This window comes from Dermacentor andersoni, chromosome 3, assembly GCF_023375885.2.
Source record: "Dermacentor andersoni chromosome 3, qqDerAnde1_hic_scaffold, whole genome shotgun sequence".
NCBI classification, from domain to species: Eukaryota; Metazoa; Arthropoda; class Arachnida; order Ixodida; family Ixodidae; genus Dermacentor; species Dermacentor andersoni.
The window spans coordinates 9,661,507-9,682,009 of NC_092816.1; the positions used below are offsets into that span (position 1 = coordinate 9,661,507).

The 20,503-nt window shown below is 40.8% G+C and overlaps 1 protein-coding gene across 1 annotated transcript in view; it reads right to left on the reverse strand.

Moving 5' to 3' along the window:
- trol (terribly reduced optic lobes) overlaps nucleotides 1–20,503 on the reverse strand; it is a 591,503-nt gene that overhangs the window by 121,672 nt on the left and 449,328 nt on the right. The window contains exons 71-74 of the mRNA XM_055065643.2: nucleotides 19,439–19,602; nucleotides 10,697–10,814; nucleotides 9,307–9,455; nucleotides 1,939–2,056 (exon numbers count right to left, since the gene is read on the reverse strand). Of these exons, the coding sequence (XP_054921618.1) occupies nucleotides 1,939–2,056; nucleotides 9,307–9,455; nucleotides 10,697–10,814; nucleotides 19,439–19,602 (549 nt within the window). The remainder of the gene's footprint in view (nucleotides 1–1,938; nucleotides 2,057–9,306; nucleotides 9,456–10,696; nucleotides 10,815–19,438; nucleotides 19,603–20,503) is intronic.

The window sequence follows — 20,503 nt, forward strand, 5'->3', positions numbered from 1 at the left end:
GTTAAGGTCCTCAATCATTTGTTGTAACAATGTAATCGGCAAACCGAAGGTTGTTGAGGTATTTTCCGTCGATCTTTACTCCTAAGCCTTCCCAGTTTAATAGCTTGAATACTTCTTCTAAGCACGCAGTGAATAGCGTTGGAGAGATTGTGTCTCCTTGTCTGATCCCTTTCTTTATAGGTATCTTCCTACTTTTATTGTGTAGAATTAAGGTGGCTGTCGAATCTCTGTAGATATTTTCCACGGTATTTACGTAAGTGGTCTGTACTTCTTGATAACGCAATGCCTCTATGACTGCTGGTATCTTTACTGAATCAAATTCTTTTTCGTAATGAAAGCCATATAGAGAGGTTTATTGTACTCTGCGGATTTCTCGATAACCTGGTTAATGACACGTTTGTGATCCATTGTAGAGTAACCTTTCCTGAAGCCAGCCTGCTGCCTTGGTTGACTAAAGTCCAGTGTTGTCGTTATTCTATTGGAGATTATTTTGGTAAATATTTTATATAATACAGGGAGTAAGCTAATGGGCCTATAATTTTTTAGTTCTTTAACGTCGTCCTTCTTGTGGATTAGTATAATGTTTGCATTCTTCCAGTTTTCTGGGACCCTTGCAGTCGATAGACACTTCATATAGAGAGCCACCAGTTTTCCAAGCATTATGTCTCCTCCATCTTTGATTAAATCGACTGTTATTCCATCCTCTCCTGCCGCTTTTCCCTGTTTCATGCCTTGCAAGGCCTTTCTGACCTCATCTCTAGTTATAGGAGGAGTTTCTGTACACTGTTCATTGTTGTTTTGAATAGAGTGCTCCTAAGTCGTCTGGGTATTGTAAAGGTCAGTGTAGAATTCTTCCACTGCTTTTACTGTATCTTCGAGATTGCTGATGATATTACCCTGCTTATCTTTTAGTGGATACATCTTGGTTTGTCCTATGCCAAGTTTCTTTCTCACTGATTTCAGGCTGCGTCCATTTTTTACGGCTTCTTCAGTCTTTCTCACGTTATAGTTTCGAATATCACTTATTTTCGCCTTGTTGATCAGTTTTGACAGTTCTGCAATTTCTATCTTATCTCTTATCTTAAAATCTGTGTAGCCATCAAATTATTAAAAAATAAAAATAAATGTTCATGTTCCTTAAGTAAGCACCTCTTGGCCTCTCATGGCTTTGATACCTTCAAGCATGCAAGGAAAGCTGAATATTTTTGTCTATGTTTCCACTACCTGCACAGGCCATCATGCCCACCCACAAAGGTACTGGAACATGAACAGGTGCTGTCCCATGCAAGCACGCCTTGCATGGCGATGTACTGGAATATACTACTGTACATTTGTGATGCCAGTTGCTCTGCATGTTATACTTTCTCATAATACTCGCAGTACCTGAACTTTGCCCGAGTCATCAAAAGTTGCCCCATATCTCAGCATACACAGGACTGATAATTTTGTACACACAAGTGCAGTGCACTGGAACCAGACTTAAGTGGAGGCTATGTGCCAAGAGTAGGCTGTGAGCATGGAGCTAGTATTTACTTACAAACACTAATTCTGCCCACCGCACTGACTGTCGAAACTAATGCAATGATACCAAACGAAAATGTGCAGACCTCAAACATTCAAGCAAAAATGATATGGTTGTATATATGCTGCCTGTTTGTCATAACAAATGATTGCAAAAAGCAAGCTTCTCTATAATGACATCTGTACACATGCTCCAGAAGTTATTTAAGCTTCTAAACTACATTAGACAAGCATGATACAGTATATTTCGCTGGCTTCTGCAAGGTAATTCCATTTTGTTGCAAGGTTCCCTTTAGGCATGCTGTAAAAACTGCCTAAAATCGATGGTCTTACAAGCAAAAAGACAAGCTCTCTTTCTATAGCCTTTAAATGTCAAGAAGAGCCAATAAGCAAGAAGAGCTGCACAAATGCTCTTACGGTCCACTTCCAGCACAGCAGTGGCCCGAGCTATGCCTTCTCTGTTTTCTGCCAAGCAGATGTAGTGGCCACGATCCTGGACAATTGTTTGCTCGATTGTCAGTGTGTCATCTTGCACCTGCAAGCAGTAATAGATGCATTTTATAGTATTTTTTTACATATTGGCTTTGTAGACTCAAAATTCTTGGCAAATGTGCCATGAACTTTGAGCACAGTACTATCTAAAAAGAGTTCCACCGCAATATGGCTCCTATGTAGGCCAACATCCCAGTTATGAAAGAAATAAAAATTGTCACGCATTAGTTAAATGCTATTTTCCAATTCCTGTTATTTAAATACATTCTACTTGACTGTGACCAAGCCATTGCAAGTTCTAATACTTGTTTATGCAGAGTTACAGCAGTGGACTAGTTTTTTTCGTGACAGAAAGCATTATTTCCGTGTGCTGGAAAAATTTGTTAACAGGCAATTGGCATCATTCATGTGAAAAAAAGAAAAGAAAGCAGGATGCAGACGAAAAGAATTTGGCTAATTGGTTTAAGACACTTTGAGCTTGTTTTTTCTTTGACATGAATTTACTACCCAAACGAGCGAAATGTCATTTTGTGGAAGAAATGCACAGGACATGGACTTACAAATATCATTTTTATTAGGAAGCATTCGTATATATGTGTGCACAACATCATTACCAAAAGATAGAGAAGATATGATTAAATTGAAGCATCACTGCAACTCGGCCTAGTTGGAATTGATTAATCATGAAACTTTCTGCTAAGCAAATGGGGACACAAAGAAGACACAAGGACTAGTGCAAGGAAGCGCTTGTCCTGGTGTCTTTTTTATGTGTCCCCATTTGTTTAGTGCTGCACGATGAAGATATGAGTACAATGACTTTTTACATGTTTGAATGACTTGCGTATCATGGCTATCACTTCCTGCACGCACTAGCAAGATACTTAAGCCTTATGTCACTCGGGGTAATGGACAGCTGGCTGACACAGCCCTCTCCTTTTCATGTGGATGCCTCAATTACAGACTGTGGTTCGCACAAGGAGCACTGTACTGGCAGCATCAGTGCACCTGTTCTCATAGCAACAGCCAATCACAAGGTGCCTTTCAGCATGCTGAGCCATGGGCATTGCACGCAAACTTTGTCAGACCTGCCCCAGATATTTAAACGCCTGCGCTTTTCCTATACAGCCATCGTAGGTGAAAAGGATAAAAATAGGAAGGTGTAATTTTAAGCTTCAAATTATGCCAGGCTGGTGGCACTCGGTGACTGGAAAGACGAGATTGTTTCGTGAACTTTTGTATTTTTTTTTATTTTGAGCTCCATTCTCGCTGTCTGTGCTGACAAAATTATTTTTTTCTGGCACTTAGAATGCATTTCAGCTAAATTGTTCTGATAAAGCATAAATTAAGCATTGCAGGTGCCAAAATGAGTGGTTTCCAAAAGTCAATATTTTTAGCTATTTTTGTGATCCAATCCCTGTATCCCCCCTTAAACAACATAAAAGAGAACATCTTGCAAGTCTGATCATACATACAGGAGCTGTTGCTGACGAAAGTTGTGAAAATCATGGAGCACTGTGACATATGAATAAAAGTGGAATCCTATACAAATTTTGAAGGTTACTTCGGCTACTTTGAACTAATTCATGTTGTGTTGAGACCATTAACAAAATTTGACTGCACAGCAAACCGGTGCAGCATTCTTGAACAAAGTTTTGCTGCATTGCTTAAGAACGAAAGTCTTATGCTGCATTGCTTAAGGGACATGAAAGTGAAAAATAATTTCACCTGTATTAGTATACTGCCCATCTACAATACCAAAAAAAGAAAGCCTCTCTTTCTATGAGAAGAGACTTCGCAAGCCAGAAAAGCTGCAAAAACAAAAGATAGGTGGCGATGCTGCCTTCAAGATCCAGTTCGCCATGACGTCATGGATTATGACAGCATCTCCTAAGCCCTAGTTAATTCTTTATTGGTAAAAATGGACGATATTGTATCCTAAATAAGATAAAGAATGAACTTGGCAAGTTTTGCAAACTTTTACTAAGTCAATGGGGCCCAAGTGCAAAAAAATGCTTTGAAGTTTGTGACATCACATGACATGCCAGTACTGGGGTTTCGGCACGAAATTCGACATATTGCACTTTTACCTTCATTTGCTCCTTTACTAATAAACCTATTTATCTATTATTCATTTATTATATATATATAGTTAACTGCATTGCCACGTAGGGCATTACAGCAGGGAGGTTACAGAATTAACTAGGTACATAAACAATTATTTCAGTGTGTAGAAAAAGGCATCATTTGATGTGGTATATACAATGCTCAATGGCAAACTGTTCCAATCTCGAACAGTTCCAACAAAAAAAGAATAATGCAAGACTTCATCCCTACAAAAAAATTCCCTGACCTTTAAACAGTGGTCGAGTCGCTTTGATATATAGTGTGGTGCCTGGATATATTGCTCATGGTTATGCCTGTTTTAGAATAATAAACACAGTGGAAAAATTTTAATCTGACATGCCTTCTACAGTCCTTCAGCTCTTGCCATTTAAGTTTGTTTGCTTTCTGTCATTCCAAGCTGCTGGCTGTAGCTACCAAGAACAAACCTAACTGCCCTATTCTGGATTTTTTCTAACCTATTTATAAGCTCAGACGTATGTGGGTACCAACACATCCATATTCAAGTATTGAGTGTATATGACTGAAGTACAGCTGCGTTCTTAAGTTACTTGGTAGATGACTAAATTCCGTCGCAGGAATCCCAAAACTGATGCTGCCTTATTTACAATATAGTTAATGCTTGTTCTATCGTAAGTAAGTCAGAAGTAAAAAAGATGCCTAGATATTTAAAGTCCTTGCTTATGTTCTGAGTAAAATCATGAATTGTATACTTAGAGGGATGATTAGTACGTTTTCTTGTGAAGGTGACGTGAACAGTTTTATCTATATTTAATGACATCGCAACGCACGCACCAGTCTGCTAGAGTATCTAAATCAGCTTGCAAAATTTGTGAATCATAAATGGCGTCTACCACTCTCTAAACACAATCGTCGGCAAACATTCTGAATGAAGACTGTATACCTATTGACATATCATTAATATACAACAAAAACTATAGTGGTCCCAACACTGAGCCTTGGGGAACTCCCGACGTAACTGGTGATTATTATGAAGATATTCCGTTCAGAACAACAGCCTGTTTCTGCAATGACAAATATTCAGCAATGCGATCTTTACCATCCAAGTTGTAAACTTTTAATTTGGAGAGTAGGAGACTGTGTGCTACTACACCAAATGCTTTACGGAAATCTAAAAAAACGCAGTTCACAACTTGTTGCTTATCAATTGCCGAAGCTAAATCGTGAATAAACCATCTGTGTATCGCAAGATGAACCACGCCTGAAACCATGTTGGTTGGGGCTTAGAAAATTATGTTTTGCTAAATAAGCCATAGCACAACTATACATTACATGCTTCATAATTTTAGAGCTTATACTAGTTAAGGAGACGGGTCTGTAGTTCTGAATGAAGTTTCACACACTGCTCTTATGTAAGGGCACGACTCACGCTAACTTCCAATTATCAGGCATGTCGATTTCATGGAGGGTGTTCTGGAACGACCAGGCAAAATAAAAGCATAACACATCCACAGGATTTTTTATGATAGCAGCAGGAATGTCATCAGGGCCACATGCCTTAGCCTGGTTCACATTTTTTAATAATTTACGAATACCATTGACACAAAAGATTACTTCCAACATGCGGTCTATTTCAACAGGTAGTGCAAAACAGACAGTACATGAGCTAGACGGCAAAAACACAGATGAAAAATAATGGCTAAAAAACTTTAGCTTTAGACTCATTATCATGAATGATTGTTTCATCATTTTTCAAAGCAGGTATCGATCTGTTGTCTTTGCCACTACACTTCACATACCTCCAAAACTCTTTGGTATCCCTGACAAGTCTTTCTCCAAGATTCAAAAAGTACAAGTCCTTAGCGATGCCGTACTTTTGTTTAAATTCAATTTTTGTTGCTTTAAGCAAGGCCAAATACTCTGGCAAATTAAACACCTTGTATACTTCATAAATTCGTCACTGTCTTCAAATCAGGGCACGTAACTCTGTGTTAAACCAGGGTTTGTCTCAAGCTCTCCTACTTGATATAACTCATGATGGCACAAAAGCTTCTTGTAGTTCAAACATATCATGAAATTAATGAAAATAGAGTTTTCAAAGAATACTTTTTTAGTCTAAACTGATTAAGTGTTTCTCTTTAGTGTCCCTTTAAAGAAAGGCATGTTATGTCTCCTCTATGCATCATCAAGTGTGAAGCTCACATAAAATTAGAGCCTGAGGCATCATATGAACTTAGATTTGCACAGAAAAGATATGCAACCAAAATGTCATGTACAAGATCACGTACATGTCATGTACAAATGTCATGTTTCTCATAATTTGTTAAGTCAACAGTCAAAATAACCTTCACTAAATATAGATGACTGACTATTATTCAGAAGTGGCTTCCTTCTTGTATCTTTAAGATTTGCCTTTTACAGCAAATTGAACATTTATTGTTTTAGAGCACAGCTCTTAGGCGGCCATTACTGTGTTTAGTGTCTAGTTTAGTGTCCTGTGTTTAGTGTTTAGCGAACGAGCACAGCAAAGAGTGAACATGGAGTGCAGTGGGGGATGAAAGAAGGTGATATCAAAGAGAGTGCGAGGAGGAAAGCGGAAGAGGGTGCAGCAGAATCATGAGGCAGAAGGCGGATAAGGAGGATATGGCAAAAGCGTGAGAAGAAAAGCATAATGCTGTGCTAGATGGGCTCTGCAGCGACAACCATTATGAGATGGCGCCAGAGTAGCCTGCCATCATCTGTTCTTCACCGATGGCATGCGGCGAGAGCATGTACAGAAAAAGTGGAGGTCTGTCTGTGGCTGCGGCTGTGTCTGGTGCTGACACGTCACAGGTGCATCACCCAAGCGCTGCCTCTAGTGATCTCCCGAGTAGAGAGGTGGTTGTGCCCCGCTTTGCTTCGTTTGCAATGTGCCACACGAAATGGATTGTCCGTGTCAGCCAATATATCACGAATTGAAAACGCATATAGAGCTGCACTCAAATTTCGCGTTAGGGAGAATCGTAACTGTCGGTGAATTTTTCGCTTGCAACCTTTATATACATTACATTAATATACATTAATGACTTACCCAATAACATTTCCTCACACGTGCGCATTTTTGCAGACGACTGCATTCTTTATCGTTCCATCAAATGTGCCGATGATCATACAATCCTCCAAAAAGATCTAGAACTTATTTCTCTTTGGTGTAACACTTGGCTAATGAAGCTTAACATTTCTAAATGTAAAATTATCTCTTTTAGCCGTAAACATACTAAATCAATGTTTCTTTATCATGTAAATAACATCACTATTTTGCATGATACTCATTATAAATATCTTGGTGTTAACCTAACTTCGGTTCTTTCGTGATCAATGCACACTGCATACATATGCGCCAATGCTTCGAGATCATTAGGGTACATAAGACGCAAGTTGCATAATTCTACTAAAGACATTCGTAAACTAGCTTATCTAACACTTGTTTGACCTCAGCTTGAATATGCCGCATCCGTCTGGTCTCCCCATCAGAAATACTTGATCAAAAAACTCGAATATATTCAGAATAGGGCTGCGCGTTTTATTTCACATTGTTATGACTACAACAAAAGCATAACACAAATTAAACTCGACCTCTCACTCTTACCCCTGCATGATCGTTGTGATATAGCCCTGCTATCATTATTTAATAAATATGTCCATAATACAGCACCATCAGTTCTGCCTCTTGAAACTCCTCATTACAGGTCACACCGGCTGTACAAATGGTTCAATTTCTTGCACATCTATGGAAAGACTAATTCATTTAACTACTCTACTTTTCCAAGAGCTATTCACCTTTGGAACAATCTTCCTAATGCCATCGCTTCTGAGAGCGACCAGGAAAATTTCCGGCATCTTCTAACAATGCATTTTTCAAACTCTACATAACCTAACGTGTTATTTTTTCTTGAGCTTCCCATTATTATTGTGCTACTACCCCTTTAAATATTGTTTTGTTATAGCCAAATATAGTACCGCTCACTCTGTAATTCTACTGGTTATATTTTACTTTGTGAAAGTGTCTTGTTCTCTGACCTCTCGTGTTCAAAGCATTCGGTTTGTCTTTTGTACAATTTTAACACCACATTACTGTATGTTAGTGCATTTCTTATACTATTTTTTGTATATGTATTCACATATCTATTCTAATTATTGTATAATGTTTGAGTGTACTCTCCCCCCTTACACAATGCCTCTAGGGGCCAGTAAGGTTTCTTTAAATAAATAAATAAATAAATAAATAAATAAATAAATAAATAAATAAATAAGTAAATAAATAAATAAATAAATAAATATTTAATTCCAATGAAATGTTAACTCACATCTGCTACAACTAGGTACAATAAGGAAACATGTGCAGTGGCTAGAGTTTCAAATTATACACTGCTCTGACTAATATTAGTGCTCTACTGCCTCATGCAGCATTATTTATGGAAAGCACAACTGCCCACAGAGGTTTTCAGAACATGAAAATAACCAATACAGTGGATTTATTTGCTGCTTAAGCACAATGCTTAAAATCGACAGGTCTGTGGTGATGCACTTGCCTGTGTTAATTACACATTAATTGTAATTCTGGGGTTTTACATGTCAAAACTACAATCTTATTATGAGGCGTGCCCATAGTGGGGGACTTAGGATTAATTCTGACCACGTGTGTTTTTTTTAATCTGCTCCTAAATCTATGTATGTGAGAGCTTGTTCATCTTGCCCCGATTAAAATGTGACCATCGCAGTTGGGATCGAACCTGTGACCTTGAGCTTAGCAGCGTAATGTCGTAGCCATTAAGCTACAGTGGTAGGTGATTACGCAATCCCTGATTTAATGTCAGCTTCTGCATATAGGCTGCAATGAAATTCCAATTTGCCATGTTTTCCATGTTCTGAAAACCATCATGGGCTGGCTACAGCAAGGATGGAATGAAACAAATTCACTGTAAGTGACATTTTAGTAGTGTGGTTTGCTGGGCCAGTTGGTGCATGGTCATGTCCTGGTTGCTACAGCAAGAACGGAACAAACCAAATTAGTTGTGGAGGACATTTTAGTAGTGTGGTTTGCTGGGCCACTTGGTGCATGGCCATGTCCAGAACATTGTTCAAAATTTTTAGGAGCCTTCGAAACCTTCAGCTGTGACAAACTATGTAATCAATGTAATGCTTTTATAAAGAAGGAAGAAATGCACTCACAATGTGCCTATGAGTGAAGTTGCTTCCAACTTTTGCAAACTTGATTACTGGTGTAGGTGTTCCTGTTGCAATGCAACGCAACTTTGCATCCTCTCCTTGACGCACAGTCTGTCTCTCTGGTTCAATGTGTACTGAAGGGATGTTCCTTCCTGCATAAGTATGGCAAAGTAGACATTAGAACATGCACAAAGACTGAGTCACATGGAAGTGTCAAACTTGACTGACAGCACATGTCTGGTCCTTTTTTGATGTCTCTGCTATCCGTTTATGCTGCCCAGCCACAATTGTGAATCAGAACCAACTTGCCCACCTTTCAGTCATCCTTGACTGATAGTAGTGTAATGGCTTAGCATCTATCGCTGTTTAAAGCTTCAATCAATCCCACATACTTGTTTTATATTTCATTTTCTGCCTAACTAAATACAGTAGAATCTCAGTAAACAGAAGATGCTTAACAGAATTGCTGCTTAAACGAAACAGCCTCATGGTTGATTGGTTTTGCATTAAGGCGATGCAAAAACGTTTGTTTAATATAATGACATTTTTTCCAACTCCAAGTAAAAAAAACTAAAAAATATTAACGAAAACAAAGCCGAGGTGCAAATCTCAGCGACATCATGAGTTCCAGCCAGTTCTTCACATTTTCACCAAGGCGGCGTTTGCTGGCTTTTGTTGGTGCCATGGAAGTGTGGCTTACTGGGACTGTGGTTGGCTGCAGCTTTTTTTGTGTTGGCAATGTCAGTGAGCTGCGAGTTGGCTTAGCATTTTCAATGACAGCACAGACAGAAATGCCTGCAAAATGTGCTCATGCTAGAGACGAAGATAGAAATTACCGAAGATTTGAAGCGTGCTTTCTTCACTAAACTGGCTTTTTCTTTTTACTAAATGGCCCTTCTTTCCTTTTTATAACTATGCTTAGTGCTTCTAGCTCTAATCAATGGCTTCATGCATGTAGAAACTTTGTAAAGGGAAGCACTATAATCAGCTATGCTACACCTTTATTTCCTGTTGGCAATAAGGTATTTGCCCCCTTTCAGAAGAGCATCCAGGGTATCCTTGAGCTCAATATCTCGATAAACGGAACTTTTGATAAATGGAACTTAACTCCCTGGTCTCTTGATATTCCGTTTAAAGAGAGCCCACTGTATATCTTCGAGTCAACGTAAGTGCTTTGTCATTTACTGTTTTAACCCCTGTTTCTTTCTGTTGATAACAAAAACTGACTTTAAACACTGGACAGACACAAGAACACGACAAGACACAATAGAAAGATGCACTTCAGTTAAAAACTTCACCTGATGCTGCTAACTAAATGCTGCACACTCATAAACTTTAATCCCAAGAACAAGAGTTCTTGAACAGAAAAACAATGATGGAACTGAAGGCATACTTGTTGTTAGCTGCAAAGGTGCCAGGCCTTGTGCTGTTCCATAACGATTGCTGGCAATGCACATGTAGTTTCCTTGGTTCTGTTCGTCAACATTTAGCAAAGTCAGCACACCTCCCACCTAGAGGAAAAAGGCATGAATAAGATTTCAAAACAGAAGTACGTATTATGCCACTTCTGTGGGCTTGTTTATCTTTGCATAGCAACGACTATCTCATGTGGAGTAAGTGTCAGGTTAGCAGCACTTCAATATGTCTGCTTGATTGAACTGAAATCCTGCAAGTGCCCTTGAATGGAATCCTGGTGTCCCTTCTGCTGGCTATGCCCCTTTTACTTACAGGGCTGCTGCTCTTGATGTGTTCTTCCACTTGCACCAACCATTCACCCACTCTTTTCTCAGCTCCTTGGAGTTGGGTCCTTCTTCGACATTGTCTTGCTACCTTCTTTTAAGTTGACCTCATTTTATTTCATCACAAGAATCAATCATCGTTGTCTTTTTGTGGAAATACCAGTCATATCACTTTGCTTAGTGGCTAGATTATTTCAGCCAACCAAGTACCAATTTTATTAATAGACTTTAATGCTAACAATGGGTTCGAATATTTTGGAATATGTTGGATAATGTTAGCGTAAACAATATGCCAGAATTTTGCCTCCTCCTTTCAGTCTTTCCAAGAAAATGTAACCTGCCATGTATTTTACTTTGCTGTTTCAACTGCCATGCTGCTATAAAAGCTCCTATATTCTTGTAACTACATGCACAATGGCTGGCTAGCTAGCGAGCTAGCTAGCCAGCCATCCAGCCCGTTAGCCAGCCAGCCTCTTACACTGACCCAGTGGCCCAAGATGTCTACCAGTTTGGGCCACTAGCTATGTGCTCGTGGTTGTGATGCCATCGTGATGCCATTGTGGTCATTGCGTCATCATAATTCCAGCTTTGTGATCCGACTTGTCTCGCTGTTGTCATTGTCATGCCTTCTGCGGCAAACCAGTGCCCCTAGTTGTCTAATAGCTTGGGCCACTAGGTATGTGCCCATGTTGGTGATACCATAGCGGTCATTGCATCATCGTCATCCCAGATTTGTTATCCGACTCTCATCATGTCGTTGTCCTCATGACATCATCGTTTACAGTCATTATTGCTGTCGTGATGCTGCCGTAATTGTTCCTTCACCATCCCTCAAGCTGCTTCATCATTCAACTTGTCGTGCCATTGTTGTCATACCCTCATCGTCATCTCATTGTCCTCATACCGTTGGCATGCTATCATTGTCATTGTGTCATCGTCATACAGAGAGAGGGCAGACACTATCTGACAGAGCAGACGTAGCGTCCTATGCTGCAATGTTTTCCTTCGTTCTCCTGTATTGCTAACCAGAATATAAGCTTCCTTAAATTTTTCTCTTTAAGCAGAGTCCTGTGTTGTAAATATTTCACATCATGCATTTGTTATCATGCCGTGATCATGCTGCCATCCCGGTTGTTGCATCATCGTCATTCTAACTTCGGCATGCAACTCTCTTCATGCTGTCATCATCACGCAGTCTTTTTGTCATTGTCATCACTTCAGTAACATCCCACTGTCGTTATGTCATTGTCGTCTACCTCCTTCGTTGTTCCATCGACATCATTCCTTCTTAGCCATTCTATCGTAATTATGCTGCCACCATTCAATCGTGATTATGCTGCTGCTGCCATGCCATCATCGTCATTCTATGCGTCATCCTCATAAAGTTGCTATCACGCATCTGTTTAATACCATTTTCATCATGCAGTCGCGGTCGTACCATTGTCGTTATTCCAGCTCAGTCATCTGGTCATCCTCACACCATTGTCGTCCTGCCATCATCATCACAGACTTGTAAAATGGTGGCAACATGATGACCACTGTGATTATTTAAAAATTGTCATCTCGTTGTAGTTATATTGTGTTTGTTTTTCCATCAATGTCATTCCTTCTTCATCATTCCATCAATGTGACTGCGACGAGGTGTTGCCATGCTGCCATGCTCACAAGGACCATGGCAAGCGAGTGCCATAGCAAAGTGGGACTACACTGGAGTACATTGCATATCACCAAAGCAATGGAAGTTTAAGAATAACCACTACAGATGTCAAAACCTCAGCAGTCATGGAGGCATTGCGGAATCAGGGTGTAGACGAGCTGTATGTAAAAGTACTGAAAGATATCTATAGCGGCTCCACAGCCACCGTAGTCCTCCATAAAGAAAGCAAAAAAAACCCAATAAAGAAAGGCGTCAGGCAGGGAGATACGATCTCTCCAATGCTTTTCACAGCGTGTTTACGGGAGGTATTCAGAGACCTGGAGTGGGAAGAATTGGGGATAAGAGTTAATGGAGAATACCTTAGTAACTTGAGATTCGCTGATGATATTGCCTTGCTTAGTAACTCAAGGGACCAACTGCAATGCATGCTCACTGGCCTGGAGAGACAAAGCTGAAGGGTGGGTCTAAAAATTAATCTGCAGAAAACTACAGTAATGTTTAACAGTCTCGGAAGAGAACAGCAGTTTACAATAGGTAGCGAGGCACTGGAAGCAGTAAGGGAATACATCTACTTAGGACAGGTAGTGACTGCGGATCCAGATCATGAGACTGAAATAATCAGAAGAATAAGAATGGGCTGGGGTGCGTTTGGCAGGCATTTTCAGATCATGAACAGCAGGTTGCCATTATCCCTCAAGAGAAAAGTATATAACAGCTGTGTCTTACCAGTACTCACGTACGGGGCAGAAACCTGGAGGCTTACGAAAAGGGTTCTACTTAAATTGAGGACGACACAACGAGCTATGGAAAGAAGAATGATAGGTGAAACGTTAAGGGATAAGAAAAGAGCAGATTGGGTGAGGGAACAAACACGCATTAATGACATCTTAGTTAAAATCAAGAAAAAGAAATGGGCATGGGCAGGACATGTAATGAGGAGGGAAGATAACCGATGGTCATTAAGGGTTACGGACTGGATTTCGAGGGAAGGGAAGCGTAGCAGAGGGCGACAGAAAGTTAGGTGGGCAGATGAGATCAGGAAGTTTGGAGGGTCAACATGGCCACAATTAGTACATGACCGGGGCAGTTGGAAGAGTATGGGAGAGGCCTTTGCCCTGCAGTGGGCGTAACCAGGCTGATGATGATGATGATGACTACAGATGTTAACTAAACGTGACTTAAGAAATGCGGCGTGTCACTGCGTTGCTTGAACGCTCATCGCATTACCATCGACAGTCATGGTGAGATGACTATCTGCCGTAATTCTTTTTGTGCAGCTGTATTTCATAGGAACGTGCACAGATATTATTAGCCTTGCATAAATAAATACAAGACCCAGACCACACTCTAACGCAAACTCAGGAGCAGGACTGCCCAAAGTCATTTTAGAGCAATTTTCGGAGCAAAAATAAATTGCATTATAGAGCAGTTTGGAGCAGACACAATTGCATTTTGCAGCAGCTTGGAGCAGAATAAACTTGATTTTGGAGCAATTTGGAGCAGATAAAATTTTATTTTGAAGCAGTTTGGAGCAGGCCAATCTGAATTTTGGTGGAAAATGGAATATGGCAGCTGTTATGGTTCACTGTGTACAGCGACGAATGGAACGGATGCCAAGCACCTGAGACTCGACGTGCCTAATCGTCATGCTCGTCAACATGAAAAGACTTGTCCGTCAGGTGTGTGTGACGGGATTGTGCACCAGTGCAAATAAATCCTACTCTCCTTTGCCCTATGTTCAACCCCTCTATGCCAGGTAGTGGTTTCTCTCTGAATTCCTGTGTGGGCTGACCAGTAGGCTGACAAGGTCCCCTACCAAAAAACAAGAGAGAATGAGGTTGCCCGGATGGTGGAGGGTATAAGAAGGTCAGCAAGATGCCACAGACCGATCTTCTCTGCCCATGCATGCAGGAGCACGCACGCTGAATGTTTTTGTGCTTTTTATCTTGGAGCACATCGCTCACCTGTAACAATGCATTAAACTTCTGTTATTTGTTTTTACATCATCTCGTCTTCCCCATTGGACATTTCTCCGATGGTCAATCTGGTTTGAGCTCCAAGCAGATGCTGTTGAAGGTCGCTGAAACCTCGTCCCCAGACCAACCGGTGGCAGCCATAACTCAGTGCACTTCAATACCACGACAAACAAAACACAGAATAAACCAGCACAAGCGCTCTACTGCAACAGCCTTAACCAATGTCTCTTAAGCTGAATTTTAAAGCAGATCACCCTGATACAAAAACTGTCTAGTGCATGCAAATTTTGATAATAGTGCCTGTAGATTTTTAATTAGTGGTAGCAATCACACACACAAAAGAAAACTATGCATTGTGCAATAGTGAGTCCGAAATTTTGAAATATAGCCAAAGACATTTCTTATAAATACATTTCTCTTTACTGTTTCAACAGTGCAGGTGAGGTGCCCAGAGGTGTGCTTCATTAACCCACCGTACGGAGAAGCCAGAGTTATGAACTACTGTGGTTTATTGAAAGCCATTTCTACATAACAGACCAGGATGATTTTAAAGTACCTAATGCTTACCTTTATGGTATAACGTAAAACTATTCCAATATGTTTTTATTACACGTCCTCCAGTAGCCCTTTGTGCTTAGTGAGAATGGCTCAGGCATCACCCATGTGGCATTAAATAGATTGGAATAGTTTTACACTATATGAGCTCTAGGGACAGAGATGCCCGCCCGGTGAACCTGCTGCAATGCGTGCCGCTCTACTATCTAGTTCACTTGCAGAGCCTGAAGCCTACTTTTCGTTGTTTTGCACCTCAGCTAGGGAGTGCCATGCTGTTGGGCCCACTCAACCGTGTTCTAGTACACTCTGAATACAGGTGCCCTGGCTGTTTCGAAAGCAGCAACCGGGAGTGTCCACACGTGCCGGCTTCTTGCAGGAAAAACCAAAAAGTTGAGTGCAAAAATTACGAGAAACTTTGTGGGAGGCGCCGGCGCACAGTCTGCGGAATGTGAATGGCTTCACTTTTTTTCGGAGAAAGAATCCGCTTGCTGTTGGTGGCAACTGCCGGAGCACACATGCCAAAGACGTTCTGGTGCAGCGTGGGGCACTTTCTGACAGCTTTCTGTGTTTGGTGCAGTTTGGCACAGGCATTTACATTTGTGTAAAAATGGCACAATTGGCACAGGAGTCCCATCCCTGCAAAATGCATTGTTTTTGGCTGTTCCACAATATTCTTCATGGGTCAACCAAATTGCTGTGTAGCAGAAGCATTAGTTGCCTGAAGCTTTGACTTCAATAACTTTGCAAGTTGACACAACTGATATTTAAGTAGTAGAAATTAGGCAACAATCCTAATTACATAGGCGCATAATGAAGAGATATAAGCAATATTATTTGCTAGAAGTGTAAGAGTGTTCAACATATTAATATGAACAGAACATTCTTGTTATTGAATTAATACTCTATATTAAAATTATTTGGTGTTTAGAAATGTTTGCTTATGGTTGTGTACACAGACATACCACAACTTTTGCAAGAAGATTTATTGCATTGATCTTTGCAAGTCAAGGCTAATCTTTTTGATGTGGGTCACTACGCTTGAACCAGTAGCAAGATTGTACAGTGTAGAGAGACGAACAGGGCACTGTTTAGCTTCTTTATTTGGTTATTATGATCATCACGATCACTTAAATTGTGATGACTATTTATTGCTTACTTAAATGTTGTCCAGATAGATGCACCACTTTCATTTCTGTCCTGTTAACAGCACTTAAACCTTAAAAAAAAACAGAATTCAGGTTTGGCTGGCCCTCTTGTATCTTCCCTCTTTCCCTACTTTTTTAGCATGGGTATCAACTGTTCAGTTCAACATTCAAAGCGAGTTATTTTTCATTTTAAATCAATTCACTGATTTCACGATTCGCCCATCAACAATGCTAATATATTTCATGCAACCATTCAAGTGTCCAAGCTCTTGGCAAAGGTACCCAGTGCAGCTCCTCTGTGGTTGGTAACAGATGTTATGAGCCACAAACAGACCAAATTTGAAGGCAGCAGCACATATGCTCAAAATGCCGCAGCTTCCACCAAAAATAGAAAGTCCATACAATGTCTGTTTGTACCATATAACCTTTCTTTCCTATTTCCTATTTAAAACTGTTTTGCCCAATAATGAATTATCATAGGAGCTACACAAGAATTTTCATGGTCATGAACAAAACCACATTCAGTCATTACATGGGCTCAGAGTAGCATGTCCGGTGATCAGCCAGGCCAACATCTCCACCATATCATTAAAGCTTGTATCTCTCTCTCTCTCGGTGCAACATGAAAAACATTAGTATCACGAAAATATCCGCAATTAAGGCAACCTAACTTGAAAAACTTTTTAGGAAGACTTTGTTAAGGCAAAACCTTTCAGACAGAGTTTGCAAGCTTCACAGCACAAGAATAGTGTTCAAATCTTAGTTATAATGAAAAAAGATGCACTTTGCAATGCTGAGAAAGCTCATGCAAAAATGAAGTTGCACAGGCCAGCCATTACTGAGGTTAATTCTGTGCACAGCAGTGGTCTTTCAATAAAAGATGTTCAGAACTTTAGGGGTGTGCGAATAGCGATTTTGGGACCAAATCAAGTACGAATCAAATAGCGCCACAAGGGAGTTGAATTGAATATCGAATACCTTTCTAATAGTCTTTGAATAATGAATGGCTGTTATCACAAAATATAAAACAATGTTCACAGCCCAGTATTCTTAAAGTTAGCAAGTTTCTGTCATTACATAGTGAAGCATTGTTTATTAAAGACATAAATGGAGCATTAGGAGCAAACAAGTAGTTTCTTCACATGAACAGAGCCCTTCAGAGTGAGGAAATGATTGCTCCACAGCCCGTAAAGTATGGCTACCTAAGTGACAGTGCCTGCTCCACTACGCCAGTTCTGTTTTATGTTTATACTATGCCTGCAGGGGTGAAAATTTACTGTACTTTTGCTCCAATTTTATTTTATTTTGGAACAGTTGGCGTAGTGAAATATTTGAAACGTATTAGAAAAAAATTCGCGTTTATGAATAGTGACTATTCAATTCGAAGACCGAATCGATTCGTTATTTGAAAGTTTTGAGTACAGTAGAACCTATCAACAGAAAACATAAAACATATCAACAATTGTTGATATGTTTTCGGGAAAAAAAAAAAAAAACACGGAAAGACCGCACCAACTGGGAAAACGTACGATACAAAATAACTAAAAAATTTGACAGACTCAACTATTGTTGACATCTACGTAATGCGAAGCGTCATGTCACGTGAATCGCTGCGGCACGAGGCGCCAACAGGCATCGTGCAGGTCGTGTTCCAGCAGCCCGAGACGGGTTTTGTTTTCCTATTGCGTGGTGTTTTAAGAGGGCGACGGGAAACCGAAACGAAATCGAGCTGGTGGGCGACGCGGGATGCCACCGAAGCGAAACGTGATGCCCACATCACGCTGCCTGCAGCAGGGAACGATATGGATTATCGCCTGCTAAAAACATGCAGTACACTACCAATGGCACTGCACACCATGTGCTGTAAAACAGATAGGTGAGGATGCTTATCGCAATAGCTTTGATGGCGATAGTCGTGAACGCGCTGTGCGACAAGCCGGGCAGAGATTTGCTGGTATCAGAGTAAGAAACCGTGCGCCCCGTCGTTTCCACCTGAGACGGGCCGGCTATATACACTCTAAAAAAAAGTTTACACCCTTTGGACTGCCCCTTCTGCCACACAACAATAATCGTCATCTGCCTTGATGCGTTTCTTTTCTTGATAACGCCGCGTCCACTACTTTCCTGTCAGGAAAGCTATCATGCTGATAACGCGCATGCCGTTCGTTACTGGAAAGTACCGGGCTCGCAGTGTTAAAGAAAGGAAACGCATCAAGGCAGATGACGATTATCGTTGCGTGGCAGAAGGGGCACTCCAAAGGGTGTAAACTTTTCTACTATTCTCGATCGCGTGCGCCTCGCGACTCTTCTTGTTCGCATGTGATCCAGCGGCCAGAAAACGTATCCGATCGCAGTCTGCAGCAGGGAGCGGCGGCGTAGTGGCATACTTCGGTTATCGCCTATTAAAAGCTTGCGGTATGCTTCCGACAGCACCACGTGTTGTGAAAAAGATAGGCAAAGATGCTTATTGCAATAGTATCGACGATGATAGCTGTGAATGCTGCTTGCGACGAGCCCGGAGAAGATTTGCTGGTACCGAAATGAAAAACTGAGTGCGCGGCAACGCATTTAACAGGTGGGCAAGCATTGCGGTGAAGCTGCCGCGGCGGGCAGCTATATATACTGTTCTTGATCGCGTGCGCCTCGCGTATTTTCTTGTTTACATGGGATCTAGCGGCCGGAGGGCATATCATACGACCTAAATTCGGCGACGTGCTGAACGTTGGTGCCGAAAAATTATGTTTTCCGGGAATGTATGAACCGGTAAAAAATGAGCGCAACTCTATTGCATTATTTTTGTGGTCTCGATTGCGAACGTTGGCGCCGGGAAAACGTACGTAACGGAAACGTACCAACCAAGTTCTACTGTATTCGCACATCTCTACAGAACTTGCTGCAACTGTGATCTTTAATTTTTACCAAACAAATTCCAAACAAACCTGTCTTTTCAGCATGTGCTGCAATCAGCACAAATTTATTTGCTCAACCTTAGATATGTGTAACAGATGTTTTGCTAACGCAATGCTAATCAAAAGCATTATAGCTACTTCTGTACAAACTAACCTGGTTTGCATTGTCTGGCATCGGGCCACCAGAATATGACCATGTGATGTTTGGTGTAGGCCGTCCAGAAGCTCGGCAGTCAAAGCGTACCGTCTCTCCTTTTCTGGCCTCAAGACTTGTAGGGTGGATGGTAAGGTGGGGGCCCTCTCCAGCACCTGAGTCATCTTCAGAAACAATGGCAGCCATTGTTTCTTCTTCAGAGAGGTTAGTAAAGAAAGAGTTATAGGAGGTGGTTTCATAGTCACCAAGAAAGGTAAGCTCTCTTTTGCTTGTTGGGTTTCTTAGCTCTTATCATCTATAACCTAACCGTCCTTTAGAATCTTGCTTCTCAGTGTTGGCCTTTGTAGCTTTCAAACCACAAAGGTAATAGAAATTACAAAAACTGTAAAATTACCTACAGGCAAAAATTATATTATACAGCCAGACACCTAGCCAGTACAGGCACATATTATAGCATGATTGCAGCAAACAGATGAACTTGTTGCCTAAAATTATAATAAATTGCAAAGTACAGAGGTCTGCCACTTGCAAGATAGATGAAAGAGGTGCGCAGTATGAGTAATGAAGATCTCAAAGAGTAGAATATCATGAATTAGGAAGGAACAGCGCCAACTAAGTTGATTACGAGAGGGAGAACGACACAGGAGAACGATCCTCTCGTGATCGTCTTAGTTGGCACTGTTCCTTCCTAATTCAAGTATGCACCATCTGGCCCAAATGAATGTTGTTCTGAAGTAGAATATCATGGCATCTACCGGTATCAGAAACCCAAAAATTAAGTATAAAAGTGTTCAGCAACCTTTTAGCATGACTTTGGAGTGAAAGTAAAACGACTTGTCTCTGGTTTATGACATAAAACAACAGTGCCTGTCACTGCAGTGCAGGCATTCTAGCATTGCAGTTGGTGCTTTGGAAGTACTCGGATCCCTCACCAGCACATGGTTGTGTGATGCGCATGTATTAGTCTCAGTGAATACACAACTTCCAACCAGTATGCAGATTCACGTACACTGCTAGAGCAAGAGACAATACTTAGTGGATTAAGCAAGTGAATATCATTACAGT